We start from the raw sequence: 26,497 nt of genomic DNA on the forward strand, positions 1-26,497 counted from the left end.
CCCAAGATGAACTCCGTTTGAAAGAGAGGAAAATAAGGCAACTTATCTTCATAACACTGAATGTTATTGGTCGCGGGCCGTTGCCGACATTTGTCTTGATATGATCCCATATAAAACAACAAATAAGTGTTTTAGAAGTAGACGATAACTGAACTGTATGATTCCTTGTTCCTAATGATGTAATGTGTTAAATTGATCACACAGTAGATTACTAAGTCAACGAATTGCTTTGTTTTTTTTTTTAATTACTTCCAAAAGAACAATAAGGAAAAGCTAACTTAATTAATCGACTAGAAATATAGGGTATGGAAAACAAATTAGTGCCCCCTGAATTTGGTTGAGAGAGATCAAGGACTTTTAAACATACACAATTGTTATATATATATATATATATATATATATATATATATATTACCAGGGTTATCATTTAGGATATGTGGCATAAGCTACTTTTTCTTTGTTTTGGCATCCTTAAATGTGGCAAAAGCTACTAAATCTATCGTTATTGTTATATGGTTGACGTCCCAGAAAAGGGCACGGCTAATTTTCCCACAACAAATCTTTGCCTTATATTTGATACAACCTTGTATTTGTTTCTTCAAAACCAAAAATGAATTAGGCAAAAAAATATGCGGTTAAAAATATGGGATAATCAAACATCAGAGAATTTCGTATATGTTATTCAATTTTGTTGGACGCAAAATTAGTGTGATAGTTTACACATTCGTGAATCCAAAACTGTTTCTCGGTAATCTAAAGCACACTCTTTTTAGTTCTCTATATACACATTACCTACAATGCAAGTGATCACTGATAACCTTACAACTGATATTGTAGAGACCCTATATTTGAATACAACCAAAGCAATCAAGTTCTTCTTTGATAATGAGTTGTATGTCATCAAGTAGTACATGCATGCAAAGGTGAGCTAACTTCCTATAGAACGCATATTCTATTAAGTTCTACTACTTAATAAGAACGAAATGACACTGCAATATGGCATAACAATTAACCTTATAAAGAATTGCCTGGGCCAGCATGATAAAGAAATGCATGGAGGATCATTGACTTCTACACAAGCTTGATTCCTATAGAGATGTCTGGATGTGGATCTCCAAAGGAGAATCATCATGAAAATTAGTCAAAGTTTAAGTGTTAAAATCAAACAAGCAAAAAGGTTATACGGGCGAAGTTAAGGAATTGGCTAGAAATAAATGGTATGGAAACATATTAGTGGTCGTTGAATTTGGTTGAGAGTGTTTTAGGACTTTCATATATTAATATTCTTCAAAACAAAAATTTCTTGTCATTTTTTCTGCTTTTTTACTTATATTTTGCTATGTTCTTGCTTCATTTTGTCAACATATATTTTATAATACTCATTTTGGTTAATTTACATGTCAAAACCAAAACAGAAACACAATAAAACAGAAATACAAACAAAATAAAAGAGAGAGAGAATGAAGCGGATTGCTAACTACTTGAGCGGTAGCTCAAAAATGTTTATAAAGATGCTATGAAAAAATCGAAAAGGGAGGGCAGGAAGTCTATGATGTATCAAAAAAGAGCTGATGTGGATTAGGAATCCAAAGAGATATGTTTTTGGGAAAAGATCAAAAACATGAGCAAGTATGCCTCAATGGGTTATATTCATAAGGAGAGTGCTAAGAAGACAAAGGAAAATGAGGAAGTGGTTGAGGAAGAGAAAACCACAAAACTCACGTTGAAGATGGCTTTGACTCCTGTAAGATCGCTGATGTGGCTGGCTAACTAGGTAAAAGTGTCAATACTAAAATCTGGTGCTCAGAGGTACATATTTATCTTGCTAACAGTTTTTTTTTTAATGCACGCAAAACAAATGGTCCAACCAAAATATGTTAACCCATGTAGGAGAAGCAAGTTATTTGTACAGCCCTAATAAACCATAGTTGACAAGAAAAGATGGAATTTCTCTTTTATTTTTCTTTTATTAAACCATAATAAACCATAGTTTACAAAAAAAGATAGAATTAATATTAAAATATATAAATTATCACTAAATCAACTCAAAAAATTTAATTTGATGTTTTGGAAAATGTTTGATATAGTTATAGTGGTTCAATAGAAACGTATTATTAAAATTTTATATATTTTTAGAAAAAGGACAATGAAATTTTATTTTGGCTTTACTTGATATATTTTGGTCACAAATCATAGAACTATTATATACAGAACTGGTAACGATTAGTGTTAAAATCGGCTTTAAAATCACTATATAAAATATAAGAGCAATATACAGTGCTGTATATGTTCAGTTATATGTTTTTATCTACGAAAAATAATGATGTTGTTCTGTGGATGACGTCACCAAAAATCCCCACAAGAACATTTACCATCTTCAAAATGATGAAACCTTTGAACATCTCTAAGAACAACTTTCCTACCAAATATAAGAGAGATCAACTTAGCTGCATTGTGGCAATCTCTACAAACTCTAAGATTCTTCACAACCCGAATCGTTGTTCCCGCAGGAGTATTCAACAATCCAAACGCAATCGCAAGCTTTTCACTATGATACCTAAGCGTAATCTTCTTCTCTTGATCATTCATATCAGCGTGAACCACTATAGATGTATCAGGAACATACCCTGCAAGCTTTAGCTCTTTCACCATTTCATCTAATGCTTTGTGAAGCTTAGTGGTCACAGACTTCACACCATCTCCTGAGAAAAACTCATGAACCACGTTGTTTACCTCAATCGAGCTGCACCCGGGAACTTTAACCGCTCTTCGATCTTTCATCACCTTTCTCAGAGAATCTACATCTTCCCATTTCTTGTTTCTCGCGTATAGATTTGATAGCATCACGTAATCACCACCGTGTGAATCATCTAGCTCAAAGATCCTTTCGCTAACCTTTTCAGCTAGCTCCAAATTGTTGTGGCTGCTACAAGCAGATAAGAGAATCCTCCATAGCATCGGTGTAGGACTTATCGGGAGTTTATCAATGAATCTATATGCATCATCTAAATGTCCAGCTCTACCTAAAAGATCAACCATAGAACCATAATGCTTGATACTCGGAACAATGCCGTATTCGTTAACCATCCGTGAGAAATACTCGCGCCCTTCTTCCACTAGACCTGCGTGGCTGCAAGCGTTTAACAGTCCGAGAAATGTGATCTCATCAGGCTGAACATTTTCAGATCTCATCCTCTCAAACATCAACATGGATTTCTCAGCTTGCCCGTGATTCGCATAAGCTACAATCATCGCTGACCAAGCTTGTGTATCCTTATGCCTCATTCTCTCGAATAGAGACACAGCATCATCCAAGCTACCGCATTTCGCAAACATATCGATCAAAGCTGTGATTACTTTCACATACTTACAGAACCCGTGTTTCTTAGCATACTCATGTATCCATTTCCCTAAATCTAACGATCCCAAAAGCGAACAAGAAGACAGAACACTTAGAAGTGTAACCTCATTCGGCTTCAAGTTCTTACCTTGCATTTCACGGAACAAGGATAAAGCCTCGTTTGGTCTGTTTCTTCTCGCGTAGCCCGTGATCATAGCGTTGTAAGAAACAACGCAAGGCTCAACAATCCCATCGAAGACACATCGAGCAGCATCTACATCTTCACACTCGGTGTACATATTGATAAGCGTAGGACAAACATAGATGTTATCATCAAGACCTAGTTTCATCGAGAGACAATGCAATTGTCTACCTTCTTCTAGCGCCTTTGCTGCTGCGCATGCTTTGAGAAGAGACGGGAAAGTGTAGCCATCAGGTAAAAGATAATCATCTTCTAAGATCTCAACGAAGAGAGAGAACGCCTCAAGTGGAGTCGTGGAACGAGAATACCCACGAGCCATGGAGTTAAATACCACGATATCTGGTTCAGGCATTGCGTCGAACAGCTGGCGAGCGTATGACATTGAAGACGTCGTCGGATACTCTGTGCAGAAATTTATCAGCTTAGTGATGAATGAAACATCTTCGTGGAGATGGGATTTGATTGCGTAGCCCTGAATTTGCATCAGCTCTCTTAGAGAAGTGCATCTGGAAATTAGAAGAATCGGGTTTGGTGGATTCACAGTGTCGATTTTCGAAGGCTTAGGGATTGTTTCTGCGTGAGAGAATGATAATAATAAAGAAGGTGAAGATATCGCCATTAAAGCTCTGAATGTGAGCTTCTCATTTTCCAACTAACAGTCGTGTGGATAATGCCATGATCACGACCCGATTGGAGAATTAGAGCAATATATCGACCCGACCCGAACCGATATATACTTTAATGTTTTTTAAGGTATAAAACCCGTAAAAGGCGCTACAACGACCAATTTATTTTCTATTTTATTTTCTTTTAATTTCATTTTTTCTTCATATTACGGAGCACGACATCGGAGACTGAGGGCGGCGGCGAGCTTCACCGGCGGTGTTTCACGGCGGCCCTCTCAATCTCCATTTTTCTCGGTTGAATAAAAGCTTCAAAAAGAGCAGAAAATTGGAAAAATCACAAAAAATATATTTGGGTTTTGTTTACTTTGATTTGCACATTTGATTTCTTTTAGATCTCATGATTACTTGTTCGTTATCGTGGCGGTTTCTGAATTGTTGATGCGACGATCGCATGCCCGTCCTAGGGTGAAGAGTAAATCAGATATGGATCCGATTAAGTTCCAGATCCGTTCCGGAAACCGAGCATCGTCTTCTTCGTCGACGTTCACGCTCACGAAATCCAATGCGAAACACGCTAAATCGAATCTCTTGTTAACCGTCGCTTCCATCGTCACCGTATTAGGATTTCTCTTTGTCTGCTATTTAATTCTATTCTCCGACGGTAATCGGAGAGGACGGCTTCGTTACAGCGTCGTGATCGACGGCGGAAGCACGGGGACCCGAATCCACGTTTTCGGGTACAGGATTGAGTCGGGTGAACCCGTTTTTGAATTCAGAGGAGCGAATTACGCTAGCTTGAAGCTGCATCCGGGTCTTTCGGCGTACGCCGATGATCCTGACGGAGCGAGCGTGTCGTTGACGGAGCTGGTGGAGTTCGCGAAAGGGAGGATTCCGAAAGGAATGTGGAAGGAGACTGAAGTAAGGTTAATGGCGACGGCGGGAATGAGATTGCTTGAAGTATCTGTTCAGGCAAATATTCTGAAAGTTACCAGAAGAGTTCTTATGTCTTCTGGGTTCATGTTTCGTGATGAATGGGCCTCTGTTATCTCTGGTGCGTTTCAAAATCAAATCTTCATCCTCTGCGTTGTACAAGTGATTTTTCTATCAATTAGACTTTGTTTCTCTTTTAGTATTTTATGGTTCAATCCATCTGTGTTAATCATTGGATAATTACAGGCTCTGACGAAGGTGTGTATGCTTGGGTCGTTGCAAATTTTGCTCTTGGTTCGCTTGGTGGTGATCCTCTTAAAACAACCGGAATTGTTGAGCTTGGTGGGGCTTCTGCGCAGGTTTAGTTTCTTGCCTCTCGAATTTATTATTCAGGCAGCTTACGATGGAGCTAACAGGTGATGCCTGTTTGTATGTTCTTTTAGGTGACATTTGTGTCAAGTGAGCCAATGCCTCCTGAGTTCTCACGTACAATATCATTTGGAAATGTTTCATACAATCTATACAGTCACAGTTTCCTTCATTTTGGGCAGGTATTTTCTATTGAGCAGTATTCTTCTTTGGTATAGGTTTCATAGACTTGCTGACTTGCTGTAGTTAGATGTCTTCCTTCTTTAAAGTCGGTGAATGGAAACTTAATTCAATTGTCTTCTGAACTGTTGCTTTCGATCTTTTGTATCCCTTTCTGAAATGTTTAGAAGAAAGGATTTTATCTTTTGGCAATGTCCTTGAAGTTACAGTATTAACTTTTGCTCCCTTGCAGAATGCTGCACATGAAAAATTATGGAGCTCACTTGTGTCAAAAGACCAGAATTCAGGTGAGCTTTTGATGCTTCTATAACTCTAATTGATGAACCAGATATTGTACTGATTTAAGTTTTCTTATGTTAGCAAAGTTTTGTTCCGTTCTCACTCATACAGTGTTTCATTTCTTGAACTGTAGAACCTACAGGGCAAGGAATATTTACAGATCCCTGTGCTCCAAAAGGTTACGACCCCGACAGAAACACACAGAAGCGTTTGTCTGGATTTTTGTCTGAAGAAAGCAGATTATTAGCTTCTTTTCAAGCTGGGGGTAATTACTCAGAGTGTCGAGCCGCTGCATTAACAATCTTGCAAGAAGGAAATGGTAGAGTATTTTCGATATCACTGGATTTCCATCCAATGTGGTCATTTCTGTTTTATCTCTAATGGATAGATATTTTTACTTTTTGAGTACAGAGAAATGCTCGTATCAGCATTGTTCTATTGGATCAACTTTCACGCCTAAGCTTCGTGGAAGATTTTTAGCTACTGAAAATTTCTTTTACACCTCTAAGGTACTTTCTTCTCTCATAAACTGATTTCACTCTCGTAATGTATATATCCCCCCTTAGACGCACAGCACACTGCTATTTCTGGAGAAAGTTATGAACATGGTGTTTGTTTCTCGTACCAGTTTTTCGGGCTGGGAGAAAAAGCGTGGCTGTCTAATATGATTTCAGCTGGAGAGAGATTTTGTGGTGAAGATTGGTCGAAGTTGAGAGTTAAAGACCCGTCACTCGAAGAAGATGATCTTCTTCGGTATTGTTTCTCATCGGCATATATAGTGTCATTGCTTCACGATACTCTCGGCATTCCTCTTGATGATGAAAGGTATGTCTGATAAATTCAAGAACAACTTAAAAACATGATTCAGTCAATTAAGAACCGGTTGTCTTGTTATGCAGAGTCGGGTTTGCGAGTCAAGCAGGAGATAATATACCGCTGGATTGGGCATTAGGTGCATTCATTCTTCAGACTGAAACGTCGACGTCTCAACAGGCAGCCTCTAGTAACCTCCATTGGTTCTATGGTGTGTTCGTTAATGACTCGAAGACGCTTTTCTATCTCATTGGGGTACCGATCCTTATGACAGTTTTGGTATGTTTGGTATCTAAGTGGAGAAAACCGCAGCTGAAAACGATTTACGACCTTGAGAAAGGTCGATACATAGTCAGCCGCATTAGATGATCTCGGTTTAAACTGGTTTTCACATGAGTAGTCTTTGCCTCTCAAAAAGCCTGTGATTGTGAAGTTGATCCCATCTTGTAAGGTAAGCTTTGTATCGAACGAGCAGCATATGAATGAGTGATTTATATGTATATCAAAGGCTTTGCAGTTTCCATTTGCTGGGAATCATGTAGGATAGTGAATTCGTATATTGTATTGACGGGGTATATGCTTAATCCTGATGTTTTTAGAAGGGTCCTCTTGTGCAATAATAAAGTCATGTTTGGATTGTTAACCATATACTCTGTATTGTCTTGGCAGAAAAAAAAAAACAAAAAATTTTGAACTCGAAATCAAAGATATACACCTGGCAAAAAACGATTAAATTAATACATCCACGTCTAAAAGACCAATAGGGAATTGAATGACTCCAAAATTAAGGAGAGTGTATTAAACTAATCTTTATTCATTGACTTAAAAAACTTTGTTTTTCCTAGTTGTACTTCTTGTTGTAACTCAATAAGTTGCAATTTTTTTTGGGGTCAACTATAAAAAAGTGCAACTAAGTTGATCTTAAAGGACAATTATTCTCTCAATTTAAAGGCATATCATTAACATGACTATAACCAATAATTATGACTAAGTTTGTAATTGAACAATTATTTGCCCAATTATGATAAAAAATGCTTTCTACATCACATTTCCGTTACAAACAAAGGGAACAAAAACAAAAAAAAGTAACGTTATCCTACTGAGACATGTCGCTAACGACGTCACCACGCGACAAAGTCTTAGAATACCGTAAATGCCCTTAAAAATCTGCATAATTACACTAGACGACATTGCTATTGGTCAACGACCATGAACTTTTTCTCACACGGCGTTAACTTTGTTTTTTTTTTTTGTTTCGCTATAAAAAGCGACTTTCTATTTGCTTGATTTGCGGGAAAGTTTTGTGAAGAGATTTCGATCTGCCTCAGAAAATTTCCTGGGAGCAACCGAAGTTCCTCCCGATTTTCTGCTTCTAATCAGGAACAAGAAAAGGCATTTCCGTTCGCTCTATAAGCATCTCTTCCCATTTTCGCAGGTGATTTTTTCCTTTTTTCTTGAGGATTCAGCATCTTAATTCGAGTTTTGAAAGATCGAATCGTCATTTTCTTTTCATTTCCCTCTCTTCGATTTTGTTTTCTCGGCACGATCATTGCTTTATATGGTCCCCGATCTGTCCGATTAGATTTCATCTGGGTCTGATTTCGTTAGTTTTTTAGGGTTTTTTTTTAATTTTGATTTTGTTCGATTTCGTGGAATAGTTAGAGGAATGATAGGTTTAGCAACTGAGAGCAGTCACATGGTGGTAAATGTGGATGAACTAACGCGTCCGGTGCCATTGCCGCCGGTTAATTCGGAGATCGAAAACACGAGATCAGAGTCGCCGGAGCCGTTGACGGTGGTGGCCAATGAGAAGGCAATTGATATTTCCGATGAGGAGGAGAATGAGCCGCTCATTGCTTCTGGGGAATGCCGTATTTGTCAGGACGAGTGTCCTATCAAGAATCTCGAGAGCCCTTGTGCTTGCAGTGGCAGCCTAAAGGTAATTTTTTTAACGATGGGTCTGATCAAATTTTGTTAAATGTTTACTGAGATTGAGCAATAGCTTTGTCCTGGAAAAAACTGATGGTTGACTTAAAGTTTTATGTTATGCTTTAACCAGTATGCTCATAGAAAATGTGTTCAGCGTTGGTGCAATGAAAAGGGCAACATTATATGCGAGATTTGTCATCAGGTATGTAATCTATTATGTTAATCTTTAGGATCATAAACTTGAATCGATATGGCGTAAAAAATTTGCTGAAAGTTCATATTGATAGAAAAAGCAAAATGTTAGTAAGTAATGTGACTATGCATATGCTTGATAGATGAATGCAAGCTCAAACACAAGCAGAGCAGAAGATAGTTCATGCCCAGTTTGCTATAATTTTCTGTGTAACTTTCGTAGAGGCGATCACTATCTGACGGTCTTTAACTTCTTTTACTAGCCTTACCAACCCGGATTTACCGCTCCACCACCTCCCCTTCAGCCTGAAGAAACCACTATTGACATTGGGTCTGTAAATTTCGTATTCTGCTTCTATCTTCTCTCGGATTCTATTGGTAATACTTGTTTTTTGACTTATGAATGTGCGTTGCAGTGGAGGATGGACGATCTCAGGTTTGGATTTGCATGATCCTCGCCTTCTTGCCATTGCAGAAGCTGAACGTCGGTATTTGGAGTCTGAATATGTGGAGTATACAGCTTCAAGTGCCAGTGGAGCTGCATTTTGTCGCTCAGCTGCTCTAATTGTAAGCTTTTTAAGCATCTTGAAATTTTAAAACAAGAGTCAGCAACACCTCTGCTTGTGATAAACATGTAAAAACGCTTTTCTTACACAGTTAATGGCCCTTCTTCTCTTGCGGCATGCACTGACCATAACAAGCGAGGCTGATGGAGATGAAGATGACCCAGCTTCGATACTTTCTGTAAGTTGCAAGCTTCTTTCTTTTTATTTTTCAGAGCAATTCATATGCTTACAACAAGTATTGGAACTTACATATAAGTTTTAACACAAAAAACCACAATCATCTGATTCTTGTTTTAGCTCGTCTTGCTCCGAGCTGCTGGATTTCTTCTTCCTTGCTATATCATGGCTTGGGCCATTAGTATTCTACAGCGCCGAAGACAAAGGCAGGTTAGTATAAGAACTCAGTCCAAGCATTTCTCAAGCCAACCTTTCTCTTCTTCTTTCTTTCTCTGTGGTTAGAATCCAACTAAATTTCGGTATTGACTCGTCCGATTGAACAGGAAGCTGCAGCTTTGGCTACACAGTTTGCATTAGTGCTTCAGTCAGGGCAGCCTAGAACAGTTCACTTTACGGTAGCACCAGGACCACCATCACCCTCCATGGCTGCTACTACATCTACACAACAACAACATGAAGAGCCCGTCTGATTCTTCTGACTCATAAGCATACAAGATAACGAGGTGAATCGAATGAAGAGTTGGTATCTGTAAATTTATAATGTATGTATGAGTAAAGGATTGAAATCATTTGAGATGTTGGAAGTTGATTAAGATCTCATCCGAAATGAATTCTCTATTTTATCTGTAACAAAAAATGTCAATAGTTGCATGTTTCTGCAGTAGTTTTTTTCACAAATTTGTGAAATTCTGTTTAACTATTTTCCGAATATTGTCTTGAAATTCGACTGTTTAAATCAAAAGAAAAGAGTCTTCCATCGTTCTTATTTGAACAATAGTGTATTTGTTTTATATATAAAATAGAAATAAAGAATACTAAAGGAAGAGAAAGAGAACGATTGAAAGAATAAATAATTTGACTTGTATTTATATTTACAGATGCTTCTATTACTTGCCTTAAATAAACAAAATTAGGTGAACATAGTAGTGTCTGAATCTCAGAGACAGAGTCTCAACTTGAATCAACCAAATGGTTTATATTCGAATTTTGAACTAATTTTCTCAGTGCCGTACAAAATGCAGGATTTTACCTCATCCTTCGTGTAACCTTTCCACAAGCTATCTACAGTTCTGTATGTATCATCAGCTGCTGCTTCTACTAAACCAGCAAAGACCTCGTTTTTCCCATGCGATAAATAGGACAAAAGATCCTTCTCATATTCTGCAAAACAAAACAAGATTCAGGAGAAGCTAGAATCTACAGAGATGAAGGAAGACAACTCAGTAAAGGGAATTACCAACGGATTCAGCAGCGACATCATAATTTGCTTCAAGATTCTTCAAAAGCTCCTCGGTGTCGAATTCTTCAGAAGCCTCAGCAACCGTTTTAGTCTCTGAAACCTCCTCATCATTCTCATCAGAAACAACATCCGCCTCATTACAAATATCAACGCCTAGACTCCGTTCCCAAACACCAAAACCATTAATGTTATAAATCATCCTCACAGCTACAATCACAATAGACATGACACACACACGTGTAGGAAGCCTAAGCTCATTCTTCGACAGATACAAACCAGAAGGCATTGACCAGCTGCGTATGAGACTCACAAGATCAAGAACCTTCTCCTCGGAGATACATAACCGCTTCAGATAGTTTGAAGCTATACCATACAAGTTCACAGGAGGCAAAGGCAAACCGATGACATCAACAATCAAGGCAGCTCTTGCTTCTAATCTCTGAGCAGAAACAACCTCAAAAGGCCTAAACATTACACTTGCTTCCACAGGACAATCAGCTGATCGCTTCCCCATCTTCTCTTGGATCCTGAGGAAACAAGATAGATACGGAACCTTTCCTTCTCGTGCCCATCTCACTATATCCGTAGGTAGAATCGGTGCTCCTGCTTTGTGACAAGCAAGGAAAGATATAGCAAGAGAGCTCGATAAAGGCAGAGACTTTCTTAGCTGATTTACCCAAATCGTCACTAATCTTTTACCATCAAAGCTACGAGGCTCGCCTTTGTCTCCGTTACGCCTCTTAACGCATCTTACTTCTCCTTGTGAACGACGCTCGGAATCATGAACCGCCTTATCGGCCCAACCATCGTCGAAGACGCCAGAGAGAGCCACGAGCCTTAAGCAGATTGGTCCGACCAAACCAATAATCAACGGCGTCACGTTGAATTTCTCAACCAAGGCATCGCATTGAAACGTGATCATCATAAGAAACCCATTCACGTATCTGTCTCTTACCTGCTTGTAATAATCCTCGAAACGGAGCTGCGAAGGATTGGTTACATGTGATGGAGGTCGACGGCGAGTGTGGATTGGTTGATAGGTTGCGCCGCGAGTATCTTCGCCTTTTCCGACTAAATCATCGTCGTCGACGGCGATTGCGATGATATCGTCTGCTCTGACGCCGCATTGTTGGCAGTAGAAAAACCCATCTTCTTCGGAAAAGGCGTCGTTTTCGCACTCCTTGCAGATCATCGGGATCTCCTCCGACGTCATTGCTAGGAATTAGAAAGAAAAGGAAGAAACTTTTGAGCGAAAAAAGAAAACCCAAAATCAAGTTGATTGGAGACGAAGGAGAAGAAGAAGATTGCATTCAAATTTCTGCGCCAAGTGAAGTAAGAAAACTAGGGATTTCTAATTTATTGAAATAATTTGACTATAGAGCTCTCTCTCTCTCTCAGTAAGAGTCTTTGACTTTATAATAAGACTCTTTCACTTTCGATTAATGTCATTCCAAAAAATAATATCACATGTATACAAAACAAGGACATCACCATTAATCTCTAGCTTTTATTATAAGTTCTTGATCGAATATCGCAGTAACAAACAGTAAATAAAAAAGCAGCGAGAGAATAGTGACACTAGCCACAATCTCCACTGATCAAGAACCGAAGAAATTCCAAAAGCAAAAGAATTGCAGAATCTAACCAAAAAAATAATAATTGAATAGTGTAATTAAACAAGCAACATATCAAACAAATCCTCCATCTTTTAAACAGTTCTACAAAAACTGGACTTAAATTCAAATGTTTTTGATAAATGAAAGTAAGAAAATAAAGACCATGTTCAATTTATTCGACAAGCGTACGAGTATAAAATTAGTACGTATAATGACCAAGGAAAGAGAGGACATGGAGAAGTGGAATGCGCGCAAGTAATAACTACCGACTTGATCGAGCATGTAACGTCGGCAACATGCCAGAATTAATATTTTGGACCCCGACATCTTTTTTGACGTCGAACGAGCTGGCCATGCATTAGCATTCAGAAAATTGATTTTTTTTTTTTTTTTTTTTGCTTTAAGTTCCATCCTGGAATCCGATCCAAAACCGTTATTTTCGTTGGTTTTATGAAATTTGCGCTTTTATAGTTCTACAATTCCCAAACAGTTCCTTTTTTTTGTACATTCTTGGAGAGCTTAAGAAGAGACCCTACCATTTTCCTCATTTTTGGAAATGGTATATGGATTTATTGAATTCTTATCGTAAACCTGGTTTTTTTTTTTGAAAAATATTATAGGCAGTCACTTATAAAGAATAATTGTGCAGGCATGGCTTTAGCTGAATGTACATAGATATAAAGAATAACTGTGGTTTGAGAGATTTTTTTTTTTTTTTTTACTCACGCTTGTTTGTTTGAATTTGAACTATCTCTAACTAAATGAAAATTTGTCCTTTAAAATTTTCTCCAATGATATGAACAAATATTTGTCTTTGTTACAACGCTGTAATTTATAGTGTCAGACACTTCACTTCAAACATGTCAATCCTTAATTGGATCTGATTGTGTAGCGATTGTTACCTCTTTGCTCTTATAATAACTATAGATATATGGGATAACCAAAATACTATTTATATGTGGCTGCGATATCTTTTCTAGAGCCTTTAAAAACTCATCAATAATATCATGTGCAATTAAGATGAGTTCTTTTATATAACCAACCAGTCAGTTCTGTTTTTTCTATTAATCAAAACGGATCGGAGTATTTAAGAGCTTTAGAAGGATGTGTTGAGGATGAGAATCAAACACGTAAACTGTGGGGCTCAACCTTAGAGTGCTACCATTCATTTGTCGACTGAAATGACTAATACGCATATTTTATCAATTTCATTACAATCCTTTATTGACAGATATATGGAATTTTTGTTTGATTTTACCAGATAAATTTATTTTAACAAAATAATACACGTTACTCACAATTATTTGATATGTATTACATAAGAAGATACGATCCCATAATTTTCTAATGTGTATACACATAAATTATAGAGCGTATGTCAAATTATTACATGTAACATTATTATATATAACAAAAAAACCCAACTCGATGGTCTTTGTCAATATCTCCCCATGCAACAAAATACGTACATCCCTCGTGCTTCCTATTTTATTTGTATTTTTGTTCCTCTAAGAGAATTACATACATTAGTATTTTTCTTTTAAAATATTAATTCAACTTTGCCTTTTAAATTAAAAATATAAAGTAAAAATAGATCCAAAATTCACTTGTCAGCTCAACCCTTTAAGTGTGTCCGAATACTTATACGTTTATGTTGATAGAATTAATACTTTAACACCCGATTCGTAATTAGATTTCGTTTGTTGGAAACGATCGCCGTTTCTTAATCTAATGATATGAATTTGTAAGTTTACGCAATATATTCTTTTATTTCAACTATTTATTGTTATGCGATGACATAGTAACTTCTTTTTTTATTGGGTAAACAATGACATCTAGTAGTGACTGTAGTGTAGTACGTATTTGTTTGAGTCCAAGTGTTTTTTCTGGTGATTTCTTCAAATTTAGAATGTTTATCGGAATTTTGGTTTCTGCGGAAATAATGTAGGAGATGCATTTGCAAGTTCGTAGATGTCTAAAATATTGTGTAATGTTGGTTAAATGGTTATACGTCATGCGGGTTTTATCTTTAATAATAGTCTTTTATCAGTACCATTCTAACTTAATTAGCCGTCCATTATGTTTTATCTGATGAATATATAGTAGCATCCGAAGATTACGTCTAATATTTGACCTGAAGGAGAATATTAGAATTATTATTATTTTTTAGAGTTGAGAAATATATAATTGTTAGTAATTATTATGTAAAGATTATTGGCAGTGAGGTAAACGAACAAAGAAATTGATGTTTAATACTGTATGGTGGCAAATTCTTAGTATCATCTAAAGTTTGAGATTGGAATCTTAAAAACGTATAGTAGTCTTTCGAAGGTAAGAACAAAATTCGAATATTGAACGAATAAAGCTTTCTGAAACCTGCAACAAAAAAAAAAAAAAAAAAAAAAACTGAAAGTAAAGTAGTAGAACATCAATTTAGAAATCCAATGCGAGTACCATAGCATGTACTGATGAGTCCTTTTCCAATTAACTCCATTGTATTAGGGATCTCTTGTTATTATTTATCATTATTTTTAGTCACGGGGTAACATTATTTTTCTATTATTCTCCATTGATTGACAAATATTTCAACAATATTTTCCAACATTGTTATTCAAGAAAAAACCATAATTTCAATTCACACAACAACTGGCCAAATGACACAAAGTGGAACCCACTCACATTGATCAGAACACTTTAGATTCAGAGAAACCAGCTCTCTAACACTTTGTCTTGTTTCTCTATTTAAGTATTTATAACCTAATCTAATTCACACACACAAGCAAGAAATAAAAATATCAAGCCACCAAAAAAAGAAAAAATGGTGACCTTAACATCATCTTCTTCAACTCCAAAGACATCTTTTGATTTCATGAAGAATAACAACAGTCACAGTCTCTATGCCCCTTTCCGTTCTCCTCCTTCTTCTTCTTCTTACTTGAGCAGCAAGGAAGAAGCTGTTGTCACAACCAAGAAGCTCATGGAACCCTGCAAAACCCTAAACGTGAGCGTCAATCCAAAAGAAGATCAAGAGCTTGACGATGTAACGAAAATGGTGAAAAAAGCTCCAGAAGATCGGGAGATTGGTGTGTTTGGAGCTGAGAAGTACTTCAATGGAGACATGGATTCAGACCAGAGTTCTAGTGTTCTATCTCTGATAAACCCAGAAGTTGAGAGATTCATAGTTGATTCGAAGCAGAGCGCGAAGAAATCTACTGGAACTCCAAGTGTCCGCTCTGAATCAAGTTGGAATAGTCAGAGCATGTTGCTTCAGAACAAATTGGTGAATAGCTCCAACAGTTCCTTGCAGGAGAAGAAGAATAACAGTGGTCAGATTCAAAAGGTGAACAATAACAAGAAGAGCTTTCTCTCGAATTTGGGGTGTAAATGCGCGTGTTCTGATGGGAACTCAGTAGATGTCAACGAGAATATATCAGTTAAGAGAAGCTCTGATCCCAATATCTCTGTTTTCACAGCAAGGAAGCTTGAAAATCAGATGAGTTCTTCTTCTGTGAATCTGAACAACACAGAAATGATCAAGATTCAGAAGCAAGAAGGGCTAGTGCAGAGGAAGTCTCTTGAAGTGTTTGGATCTCCTGTAAATATTGAGGACAAGAGGATAGTCATTCAGAAGAAACCCACATTGCTTCCATGGGGATCAAGAACAGAGGAGGAAGACACAAAGAGTGAAAGGAGTGATACAAGCTCGGATCTTTTCGAGATAGAGAGTCTTAAAGGTAAATTAAAACCTTCTCTTACAAGGCAAGGAAGTGATCCAGCTTCACCTACATGTTATGCTCCAAGTGAAGTAAGCATAGAGTGGAGTATAGTGACAGCAAGTGCTGCAGATTTCTCTGTTATGTCAGAATGTGCGACAAGTCCTGTGAGAAGAAACCGATCTTCTCAGATTCCTCGAATCCCTACTAATACTGTTAAAAAGGAACCACAGAGACGGAAATCTAGTAGCAGCGGAAGTGGTGGTTACTTGTTGAGCTGCAAGAGTCATAAATCCGTTAGGGTTTCTGGTGATTTAGACAGAAGAATCAGCATGAACAAGACATCCCCGAGTTATGTTCCTAGATTCCCAATGGAAACTACTCAACCAAAGAGCTTCGAAACACGAAGAAAGATAAGCAACAGCTCTATTTCTCACACACAGTCATCTCTTCTGTATAGTCGGTGATTGCACAAAAGTAAAAAAAAAAACATTTCAATCTCTGACTTTCCTTATTTTGTAATGTGTATTGAGTGAAAAACTGAAAATATTTGTTAAATTTGTCTTGTTGAATTTTTTAATCACGGTGTCGTATTCCACGTGAAAATCAAATCTGTTTTGAAGGGGTTCTTAGAGACTTCTTGCACCTAAAAAAACATATTCACAAAATGAAAATTGATTAGAGAATGAATAGAGCAATTTTTATATAAAAGACAGATCTGATTAGACAAATTCCAAAAATTGTCCCCACCAAGTGTTTTTCTTTGAACTTAGATTGAAGAGAGAAAGATACAAGTTTTGTCTTAGCTTCAAAGTGTTAAAATCAATCGTAGAAGAGTTGGTCACAAAGAGCTATTAATGAGGAAACTTAAATCAATGAAAGTGTCATTTTACCAAACATATCTAAGATTTTGGTCCTGATCTTGAAGGCCATGTGTGTCTGAGATAAAAGCAAACTAGACAAAACCTAAACTGTTTCGTTGAAAATGTGAAGTTATGTGTGAGAAAAGAACCAAAGTGTGCTTACTAAGACAATAAATGCAAAGAGATGTATGTCTTTGTAGCCAACTCATGATGGGAAAAGATCGAATTTACCCAAAGTGATCTTATCCACTACATTGAATCGTCCCTTGAGTTAATTCAAAAAGGGCTAATTAGATTTCAAGAAATACATATGAATGAAAGCAAAAAAAAAAATGATGTATGGGTTTGATTAAATCCAAGAATCAATACAGATCTTGAAGATAAGTATTGTATCCTTCTCAAAAGATATGGGGAAATAATTGAGCCATCACTTATTGTCCTATAAAATATTGAACTAAAAATTGAAAATCAGATCATGATTTAACTAGTGAGTTTCCATATGTGGAGGAGAAAAGAACAACAGAAGCAAGAAGACATTTCGTGTTAAGAAGGCAAAACAAGATTACTAATAGTGTTGATTTCTTTTGGTTGGCCATGCTTCAAAGTGCCCGCCTGCTTTTTCCTCAATTGAATAAGGCAAGTAGGTACGGAGAATCTGATCCCACATGACAAAGAATGGCTAAGAGAAGTTCCAATTTACTTCTCACAGAGTTTGTGGTGAAACATTCAGTGTCTTGATCTGAAAGTCGTTCACATGATAAGTAGAAGGAGTAGAGTCTTGTGTGGTCGCTCGCTACATTAGCATTACTTCCTGTCACCTAAAAAAACCCACAAACATAGGTTCAGGAACTGATGGTATTTATAGAAATTACAATCTGATATTTGAAAACAAAACTGTAACAGTACTGCAAAGCTAAGTCTTCTGATGGTTACTGAGATCTTACACAATATACTATTAAATTAAAAAGAAAAAAAAATATATAGATGCTAATATTATTAAATATGACAACTTAGCTTACAGAGACAATCAACCCAAAACGAGACAGAAAATACTTCATACCGGGGTGAACGCTTCAAAACGTGGCACTGAGAATGGTCATCTCATTATCACCAAATCATACGCTTTACTAGCTATCAAAGAAGTGAGACTATATTATACTGATAATTATATTAAAAAGTTGGAATAGATTATTGGTGGGTTGAGCCAGGCCCGTGCAGTAGTGCAACGCATGGGCGACTCGCGAAAGCCCAGATAGCAAGCTATCTTGGTGGGCTTTCTCCCTTAAAAAATAGAGTTAATATCGTGTGGACCGATGGCCCACATATCAGATATTAAACTGATAAGAACAGATACTACACTTGATCTTAGCCAAAAGGCCGAGAAAGGTATGAATTGTTTGGTCCATCGAGCTTGGGTTTTATACACAACCTTTGAAAGTGAACGTTTCATAGTTTACCGATGTGGGATAAATTTTCGAACCTTTCTCTTGAGTCTCGGACATTAATTATTAGCGACCTCTCTCGATTTCAAAGGTACTTATAAAACCCGTTATATACGTATGAACATATAATAATCTCTTCATTTTAATTATAAGAATCTATAATATTTTACATGTAGATGAAGTGTGCAAATTAATATTTGTAAAACTTATATAATAGTATCATATAATATTGACTTCTTGATCACAATGTCATCTTCCACGCGGAAATAAAATCGGTCGTTAAGGGTTTCTTAGAGACCTCGTAGCACCTTTTAAGAAAAAGGCATATTCAAAGAGTGCCGTTTGATTAGAAATTCAAGATAACATTCTGTTCAATCAAAAAACACAGATCTGAAATGCAGAAAAATGATTAGACAACAATTAATATAGCATTAAAATTTGGCTCCACCACGTTTTCTATTCTTTTGGATTGAAGCTCAAGAACACAGAGAATCTCTGTCAGAGATCAAAGTTTTGTCTTTGCTTCAAAGGGTTAAATCAAACGTATAAGAGTGTTGTGACAAAGAGCTATTAATGAGGAAACTGAAGTGTGATTTTACCTAACATATGTGTCTTGAAGGCCATGTGTGTCTGAGGTAAAAGCAAAGTAGACAAAAACCTAAACTGTTTCGTTGAAAGTATGAAAGTGATGCGAGAGAAAAGAACCAAAGTTGTTACTAAGACAATGAATGCGAATTGAAGGTGTATGTCTTTGTAGCCAACTCATAATGGGAAAAGACTGGTTTACCCAAAGTGATCTTTCTCACTCCATTGAACCTTCCCTCGTGTTAATTCAAAAAGGGATGAAATCAAGATGATGCTCCCAAAGTCCCATTACGTCAAAGCTAATACAATATGGGTTTGATTAAAACCAAGAATCTATACGTACATCTTGAAGATAAGTATTGTATCCTTCTCAAATAATATGGAGAAAAAGTAATGGAGCCATCACTTATTTTCCTATTAAGTATTCAACCAAAAATTTAAAATGAGATCACGATCTAACTACTCAGTATCCATATGTGCAGGAGAAATGCACACCAAAGCAAGAAGACATCTTGTGTTAAGAAGGCAAACTACTCATCTTTGATTTCTTTGGTTGGTCATGCTTCAAAGCGTCTTCAAGGGAATAAGGCAAGTGGGTTCGGAGAATCTGATCCGACATGACAATTAAAGTGATTAAGAGAAGTTCTTATTTACTTCCCACAGAGTTTTGTGGTGAAACATTGTTTTTATTTTCACGCAGATCTTTGAATCAGGAGGTAAATAGTTTTTATTTTCCCTTTTTCCTTTCGAATCTGGTCTTTGCCCGGTTTTGGTTCTCGAAAGTTTCGTGAATTCGTGCGAGAGATTCTTCCAAATCAGCATCTTGGATTTTGTAAGAAACTTTTATGTTTCGTTTGTTTTTGCTAGATATTCCAAATTTAAAAATGTCGAAATATTTCACGTGTAATCATAAATGGTGGAATCATAAAATGTCGTCATGAATTTTGGTTTTAATTTTTGATTAGAAATTCAATATAACATTCTGCTCAGTCATAACATATATCTGAAAATGCAGCAAAATGATTAGTAACATATATTGAAAACAACATATGTGATGCAGCACATAAATCATCACAAATTGGCTCCACCACATTTTGTTTTCTTTTGGATTGAGTCTCAACTCTCAAGTATACAGAGATCAAGTTTTGTCTTTGCTTCAAAGGGTTAAATCAAACGTATAAGAGTTTGTGACAAAGAGCTATCAAAGAAGAAACTTAAATCAATGAAAGTGTGATTTTACCTAACATATCTAAGATTTTAGTCCTTAAGGCCATGTGTGTCTGAGGTAAAAGCAAAGTAGACAAAAACCTTAACTATATCGTTGAAAGTATGAAGTGATGCGAGAGAAAAGAACCAAAGTTGTTACCAAGACAATAAATGCAAAGAAGGTGCCAACTAATAATGGGAAAAGACTGGTTTTATCCAGAGTGATCTTATTCACTCCATTGAACCTTCCCTCGAGTTAATTCAAAAAGGGCTAATTGTTAAATTTCAAGAATAACATGGATGAAATCAAGATGATGCACCCAGACATCAAAGCTAATACAGTATGCGTTTGATTAAAACCAATAAGCTATACAGATCTTGAAGATAAGTATTGTATCCTACTCAAAAGACATGGGGAAAATAATTGAGCCATCACTTATTTTCCGATAAAATATATTGAACTAAAATTGAAGATGAGATCATAATCTAACTACTCAGTTTCCATACGTGCAAGATAAATGAACAGCAAAAGCAAGAAGACTTATTGTGTTGAGAAAGCAAAACTACTCAAGTTTGATTTATTTGGTTGGCCATGCTTCAAAGCGTCCTCAAGTGAATAAGGCAAGTAAGTAGCATCGGAGAATCTGATCCCAATTACAAAGGGTGATTAAGATAAAAGTTGTATAATTCCCAGAGAATTTGTGGTGTAACATTCACTGTCGGCCACAGAAGAAGAACAAATCTGCAGACATCTGCATTACTTCCTATCACACCAGACTTGTAAATTATTCCAACGGTTTACGATTAAGATTTAATTAAACTGATAAAAGTTTGGTTTAAAATTCGGTGGGCTGAGCCAAGCCCATGTAGTAGTGCAATACATGGACGACTCATGAAAGCCCAGATAGCAGGCTATCTTATTGGGCTTTCTCCCTTAAAAAATTAAGTTAACATCGAAATATATCAGATATTAAACTGATAAGAACTGATAGTACACTTAATCTTAGCCAAAAGGCCGAGAAAGGTATGATTAGAAAAGGTTCATGGAGCTTTATTTTTATACTCCAATTCCGAAAGTGAACGATTAATAGTTAATCGATATGGGATTTAATAACCACACCTTTTCTTTTAACGTCGGTGAAACGATATTAGTTAACTTTTTTCCCCAACAATTGGACATTATTAATTAACTAGTTAATTAATCAAGAACAAAAATACATCTTAAAGATCAATAAATCCACTCTGTACACTACAGCCAAAATCACCACCACTTTGTCTGTGTCGAGCTAGAGATCTTCGAATCAGGAGGTAAAGAGTTTTTCTTTTCCTTTTTTTTCCTTTCGAATCTGGTCTTTGCCCAGTTTTTGGTTCTCGAAAGTTTCGTGAATTCGTGCGAGAGATTCTTCCAAATCGGCATCTTGGATTTTGTAATAAACTTTATGTTTCGTTTGTTTTTGCTAGATTTCCCAAATTATTAAAATGTCGAAATATTTTCGTGTAATCATGAATGGTGGAATCATAAAATGTCGTCATGAATTTTCTGGTTTTTTGTACGCTAATTAGAATGATTTTGAATCCATCCCTAAGCTCAGGCATGTAAATTTTGATTGGTCTGAATTTTCAGTGTTGGTAATAATGTTGCCGGAGAGAAGAAGTACGGTCGTTTCTTATCTGAATCCATCTGGTCAGAATGATCATTCGTTTCTGTTTCTTCGAAGAGGAAAGAAGTTTGGTCGGATAGTGAAATTGAAGCTCTCACACTTCATCTTCTTCTTCGTGTCTCTCTTTTTCTTCTCTTGCATATTCTCTGGCCATAAACTACTCTTTCATGGTGAGCTTCAAAGTTATAAAAAATCTCTTCTTTCTCAGCTCTGGAGATTATTTAAACATTCTTAATTTGTATTCTGTGTAGGTTCTGAGATCTTGCCTCATTTTGAGCATAACCGTAAGCAAGTTTTTATCTTACTTTGGAATCGTATCAAAGCTAGTACAAAAAGCTATTGTATTAACTGGATTTTGATCAAATGTAGCTTATATGAAAAATCATCTGTTCACGTCCTCGGAGCTTGATATAGGATTAAAACAATCCAACATCGAAAAACCACCTGGAAGCAAGAAGAGAAACAAGCGTATGGATTTTTGAATTTCCAGTAATTTCATTGACTGCTAGTGTTGGTTTTTTTGATCTAAGCTAAATTGTTTGTGTGTTTGCAGATTTGCCTTGTGAAGTTGCACTTGCTGAATCTGTTAATCACATACTTGAGCCTGAGGAGTATTTAAATTTCAACCGATTTTCGTTAGGCTTTGTAGAGACAGAGACATATAATAATCCTAGATTTGGAGGGCATCAAACGCTCAAGGAAAGAGAGAGATCTTATTCTGCGACAAATCAGACAATTCACTGTGGTTTTGTCAAAGGAACTGGATTTGATTTGAGCGAAAAGGATAGGGCCTACATGAAGAACTGTGTAGTCTCTGTGTCTTCTTGCATTTTCGGAAGTTCTGATTTCCTAAGGCGACCTGCAAGTAAAAAGGTAAAAACTTTATCTTTTAGTAGATATTAGCTAATTACAGTAGATTACTTTTAGGGGAGAATGTATTCATCCTCATCATTTGCTTGTTTGTTTCTTCAGATCAGTGAATTCTCCAAGCGAAATGTTTGTTTTGTGATGTTCGTTGATGAGCAAACACTGTCGAAACTGGCTAGTGAAGGGCATGTTCCAGATAAGCAAGGATTTGTTGGTTTGTGGAAAACTGTAGTAGTGAGCAATCTGCCTTACACCGATATGCGAAAGACTGGAAAAGTTCCGAAATTTCTATCACACCGCCTTTTTCCTTCTTCTAGGTGAGGTTAGTTGGCTGTTACTCAAAGCTCAGAGATTTGAATCAGTGACTCAATCTTTTTTACCAATCCTCGTTTCTTTCTTTCAGGTACTCGATTTGGATAGACAGTAAGATGAGGCTAACTACAGATCCTATGCTGATAATTGACTTCTTCTTATGGCGAACAAAATCAGAATTCGCTATCTCTAACCATTATGACCGGCATTGTGTTTGGGATGAGGTGTTACAGAACAAACGGCTGAACAAATACAACCACTCGGCCATCGATGAACAGTTTATGTTCTATCGATCAGATGGACTAAAGAAATTTGACCCTTCAGATCCTAATTCTCCTCTTCCAAGTTGTGAGTAAATCAAATCAATCACACACTTCTCTCTCACACATACACATTGTCTCTTTTATCTTTGCTGATGTTTTTTTTGTGTGTGATGTGTCTTGTTGTTGTTTAGATGTACCTGAAGGTTCTTTTATTGTTAGGGCTCATACACCAATGTCAAACCTCTTCTCCTGCCTTTGGTTCAATGAAGTTGATCGGTTTACCTCAAGAGATCAATTGAGTTTTGCATACACATACCTTAAACTTCAGAGACTGAATCCGGATAGACCATTACGCCTAAACATGTTCAAGGTAAAATATAAACATACTAGAGATTGATCGTCGGTTTCATTTCATTAGTATTTAAATCATATCAATGTTATTAGAACAGACAACGTTGAAGATTGATCAACTTGGTTGCATTTCAGGATTGTGAGCGTCGTGCACTAACTAAACTCTTCCACCATCGCGCAGATTCAAGACCTCCTTCACCTCCTGCTTGATTGATTATAAGTAATGATAGTTCTCTACATATTTTATGTTCATAAACTATTCAAAGTACTAATATATTTTGTCTACTTGTAACCTCATTTTTCCTCTTTCTACTTGTAGTCTAGTTGTGAAGGATTGGCCTAATTGCCATTGCCAATGAGCCAAGACACAAGCTTGGTAAATTTACGAACCAATTCACTCTGGATATATCGGATGAGCAGTTGCTGCTTACGGTTAAAGACACGGCAGCTACGGGTTTGTGATTCTGTGAACTTCGCATAACCGAAGCAAAGGTCTATATACATTTGCGCTTACTGTTCTTGGCCTGTTAGAGACTTAACAGACTTGGAAGGAATGAGCTTTAGATATTAGTGATCTGACTTGCATCTCCTTTAGATTGTAAACAAAACGGAAATCTATACAAAACCACAAGTTGGCCACTGTAATTTTTTTTTGTTTTTTTTTTGCTCTTTTTGAGATGATTAAACAAGATTTGTCACACTATATAGAAACACTCTTGATTTCACAACTTCCGATTCATATCTGCAAACTTAGGATCTTAAAAGTGTCAGAATCTATATATCCTTTTAAAACAATCTAACAACATTTGTCACACTATATAGAAACATTGTCATGAACTCGTCAAGTCTCTCACGAATCTATGTTCGACCGACGCTTGAAGGTGCTGAGACTGGAAGTTTCTTCTTTAAAAGGCTGAGTCGACACATCCGATAAAGCCGGGAGCCTAGAAACACTTCCTTTGCCTTTTCTAGCATTTGGACCAATCACTTCGATCATATATCTCCACCCATCAATCGGTCTTCTCCTGCTGAATATGTGTTGCTTTATAAAACTCGCTATCTGCTCATCAATCAAGATTTTCAAGAAACACAGTGAGTGTCTAAAAGTCTCGAGCTTTTATATCATCAAAGCTAGCATATCCCTAACACCAAACTGAATAACGTTGCAGATGGATGAACAGTGGTGGTATGAGAACAGATTTGGGTGGTACCTGGAATTTGCAGAAGGCAATCCGGCGATCAAATTCTTGGAGAAGAATGTCTTCTTCTCTTTGTGACATTTCCCAGAGGTTTCCATCTTGTTCCTTTGCTGTTGATTCCCAACCATCAGGCTTGTTTTTCAATTCGGTTCCACTCGAGACTTCCAGTTTGTCAAAATCATGATCTACCGAGTCGAAAATCCTGTTTGTTTTTTAGCATCGAAATATCAAAATCACAAAGAAGCACACTGATCTTGAAACACAAAAACAAGCACGTAAAGATATTTAACACACCAATAAAATCCACATAAGCAATCTCTCCAATGCACTAAAATGAATATGGTTTGAGACTGTACACAAGAAAATCAAAATCTTGTTCAAAGGGTTTAGCTAAAACCTAAATCACAGACCAAAGAAATAGAAAAACACCAGAAATCCTCAGAGCAATCCTCATAGTATACTTTCATGAATTAGCTAAATCACAGACCTAGTAAGTGAAGTGAAGATAACACAAGATTGATTCCAAAAAAAACCCAAATTGCAATTGCAAAAGGCGTGATTTTGAATTCAAGCATTAGGGCAAAAGAGAAATCGCTTACTCTGAGCAACTATCGAGAAGCCTATCGATATCATCAGCTCCACCACCGGCTCCTGAATCTCCCAATTTAGCTTCCTCCAATTTCTCGATCTCCTTAACCCACAAAGACGCGTGAACTCTTTGCTTCTTCAATCTATAATCCTTCTTCATCGTCTCCAAGCTATAAAGCGATTCTCCTTCGATCTCTTTCCTCTCTTTCTTCTCCTCTTTCCCGCTCTTCCCTCTCCTCTCGCTCCAGTGCTCGTTCATATCCTCTACGAACGCCTTCGCCTCCACATCGATTTCCTCCGACGAAGATATCGCCGCCGTCGATTCCGTCGAAGGGAAGTTCACGTCTGTCTCCCACGGCGCTCGGCTCTTATCCGTTAGATCTTCCGGTAACCAAGCTGATTCCCAAGCGTCGTTCCATTTATCTTCATCATTTCGAGATTTTGTTGACATAAAATCGACGAGAACCGTCGGAAATTTCAAACGTGTATGCGAAACCCTCGAAGAAATTGGATATGTGTTCGTTGTTCTTGTGATTAATCCCACTAAACGATGAAGAGAATTCATCCTCTCAGTAGAAAATGGAAGGAAGCTCTTGTACTGAGCGATAATGGCGTTTGAACTAAATTTGCTAAGCAGAAAGGAAGAAAAACCATAAACCCTGTGAGGTTTTAAATGGGCCTTACTATATGGACCCAATTATATGAATGGGCTTTACTTTCAGGATTTCGAATTGAGGAAATTACCACTTATATTTCGATGCTATACATTTTTGGCTCTACAACAAAATCACGATGTCTATATTGTAAAGTTGTAAACTTTCTCCGCAACAAACAAAGAATTAAGAGATAACCCTTAAAATGGCTGTGGATCCAATATTCTGCAAAATTTTGAGATTCATACATGATTTGTATTGTAATGTCTAGTCCATAATTAAGTAATTTTAACTACTCTGTAAAAAATCACTTTAATATTCTTCGCAATGTACTA

General features: G+C 36.8%; 7 protein-coding genes, 1 non-coding gene and 1 pseudogene across 9 annotated transcripts; 4 read left to right on the plus strand and 5 right to left on the minus strand.

The window, feature by feature from the left end:
* Positions 1–2,240: 2,240 nt before the first annotated feature.
* LOC18011907 (pentatricopeptide repeat-containing protein At2g02980, chloroplastic) lies at positions 2,241–4,200 on the minus strand. The gene has a single exon (XM_006395682.2). It carries the CDS (start codon positions 4,159–4,161, stop codon positions 2,344–2,346), a length of 1,818 nt encoding a protein of 605 aa, XP_006395744.1. The 5' UTR covers positions 4,162–4,200; the 3' UTR covers positions 2,241–2,343.
* A 153-nt stretch (positions 4,201–4,353) lies between these two features.
* On the plus strand, positions 4,354–7,387 carry LOC18011908 (probable apyrase 6). Of its 2 annotated transcripts, none has more exons than XM_006395683.2 (8): positions 4,354–5,219; positions 5,345–5,457; positions 5,542–5,649; positions 5,880–5,934; positions 6,060–6,245; positions 6,338–6,435; positions 6,555–6,751; positions 6,826–7,387. In XM_006395683.2, exons 1-8 carry the CDS (start codon positions 4,607–4,609, stop codon positions 7,106–7,108), a joined length of 1,653 nt encoding a protein of 550 aa, XP_006395745.1. In that variant the 5' UTR covers positions 4,354–4,606; the 3' UTR covers positions 7,109–7,387. The 2 variants fall into 2 exon arrangements, with proteins under 2 accessions (XP_006395745.1, XP_024007324.1); XM_024151556.1 differs by having other exon boundaries at positions 4,607–5,219; positions 6,069–6,245.
* A 625-nt stretch (positions 7,388–8,012) lies between these two features.
* On the plus strand, positions 8,013–10,339 carry LOC18011944. The gene is made up of 8 exons (XM_006395684.2): positions 8,013–8,174; positions 8,398–8,678; positions 8,799–8,870; positions 9,124–9,191; positions 9,277–9,427; positions 9,518–9,604; positions 9,724–9,813; positions 9,927–10,339. Exons 2-8 carry the CDS (start codon positions 8,406–8,408, stop codon positions 10,071–10,073), a joined length of 888 nt encoding a protein of 295 aa, XP_006395746.1. The 5' UTR covers positions 8,013–8,174; positions 8,398–8,405; the 3' UTR covers positions 10,074–10,339.
* A 198-nt stretch (positions 10,340–10,537) lies between these two features.
* Positions 10,538–12,071, minus strand: LOC18011945 (TATA box-binding protein-associated factor RNA polymerase I subunit B). The gene is made up of 2 exons (XM_006395686.2): positions 10,841–12,071; positions 10,538–10,764 (listed from the first exon to the last, which is right to left on the minus strand). Exons 1-2 carry the CDS (start codon positions 12,054–12,056, stop codon positions 10,565–10,567), a joined length of 1,416 nt encoding a protein of 471 aa, XP_006395748.2. The 5' UTR covers positions 12,057–12,071; the 3' UTR covers positions 10,538–10,564.
* A 3,042-nt stretch (positions 12,072–15,113) lies between these two features.
* On the plus strand, positions 15,114–17,848 carry LOC18011711 (protein PHYTOCHROME KINASE SUBSTRATE 1). Its single transcript, XM_006395687.2, has one exon. It carries the CDS (start codon positions 15,278–15,280, stop codon positions 16,637–16,639), a length of 1,362 nt encoding a protein of 453 aa, XP_006395749.1. The 5' UTR covers positions 15,114–15,277; the 3' UTR covers positions 16,640–17,848.
* Positions 17,849–18,229: 381 nt separating this feature from the next.
* Positions 18,230–18,425, minus strand: LOC112083802. Its single transcript, XR_002897930.1, has one exon. It is a non-coding gene; the product is annotated as a U2 spliceosomal RNA (small nuclear RNA).
* A 2,689-nt stretch (positions 18,426–21,114) lies between these two features.
* LOC112083813 lies at positions 21,115–21,296 on the minus strand (annotated as a pseudogene).
* A 198-nt stretch (positions 21,297–21,494) lies between these two features.
* Positions 21,495–24,395, plus strand: LOC18011704. The gene is made up of 10 exons (XM_006395688.2): positions 21,495–21,576; positions 21,893–22,099; positions 22,181–22,213; positions 22,299–22,397; positions 22,483–22,802; positions 22,902–23,113; positions 23,200–23,456; positions 23,563–23,741; positions 23,858–23,942; positions 24,042–24,395. Exons 2-9 carry the CDS (start codon positions 21,904–21,906, stop codon positions 23,930–23,932), a joined length of 1,371 nt encoding a protein of 456 aa, XP_006395750.1. The 5' UTR covers positions 21,495–21,576; positions 21,893–21,903; the 3' UTR covers positions 23,933–23,942; positions 24,042–24,395.
* Positions 24,396–24,423: 28 nt separating this feature from the next.
* Positions 24,424–26,124, minus strand: LOC18011705. The gene is made up of 3 exons (XM_006395689.2): positions 25,521–26,124; positions 24,934–25,123; positions 24,424–24,782 (listed from the first exon to the last, which is right to left on the minus strand). Exons 1-3 carry the CDS (start codon positions 26,072–26,074, stop codon positions 24,573–24,575), a joined length of 954 nt encoding a protein of 317 aa, XP_006395751.1. The 5' UTR covers positions 26,075–26,124; the 3' UTR covers positions 24,424–24,572.
* Between the last annotated feature and the right edge of the window lie 373 nt (positions 26,125–26,497).

Source organism: Eutrema salsugineum, unplaced genomic scaffold (assembly GCF_000478725.1).
Source record: "Eutrema salsugineum unplaced genomic scaffold, Eutsalg1_0 scaffold_6, whole genome shotgun sequence".
In the NCBI taxonomy this organism is placed as follows: Eukaryota; Viridiplantae; Streptophyta; class Magnoliopsida; order Brassicales; family Brassicaceae; genus Eutrema; species Eutrema salsugineum.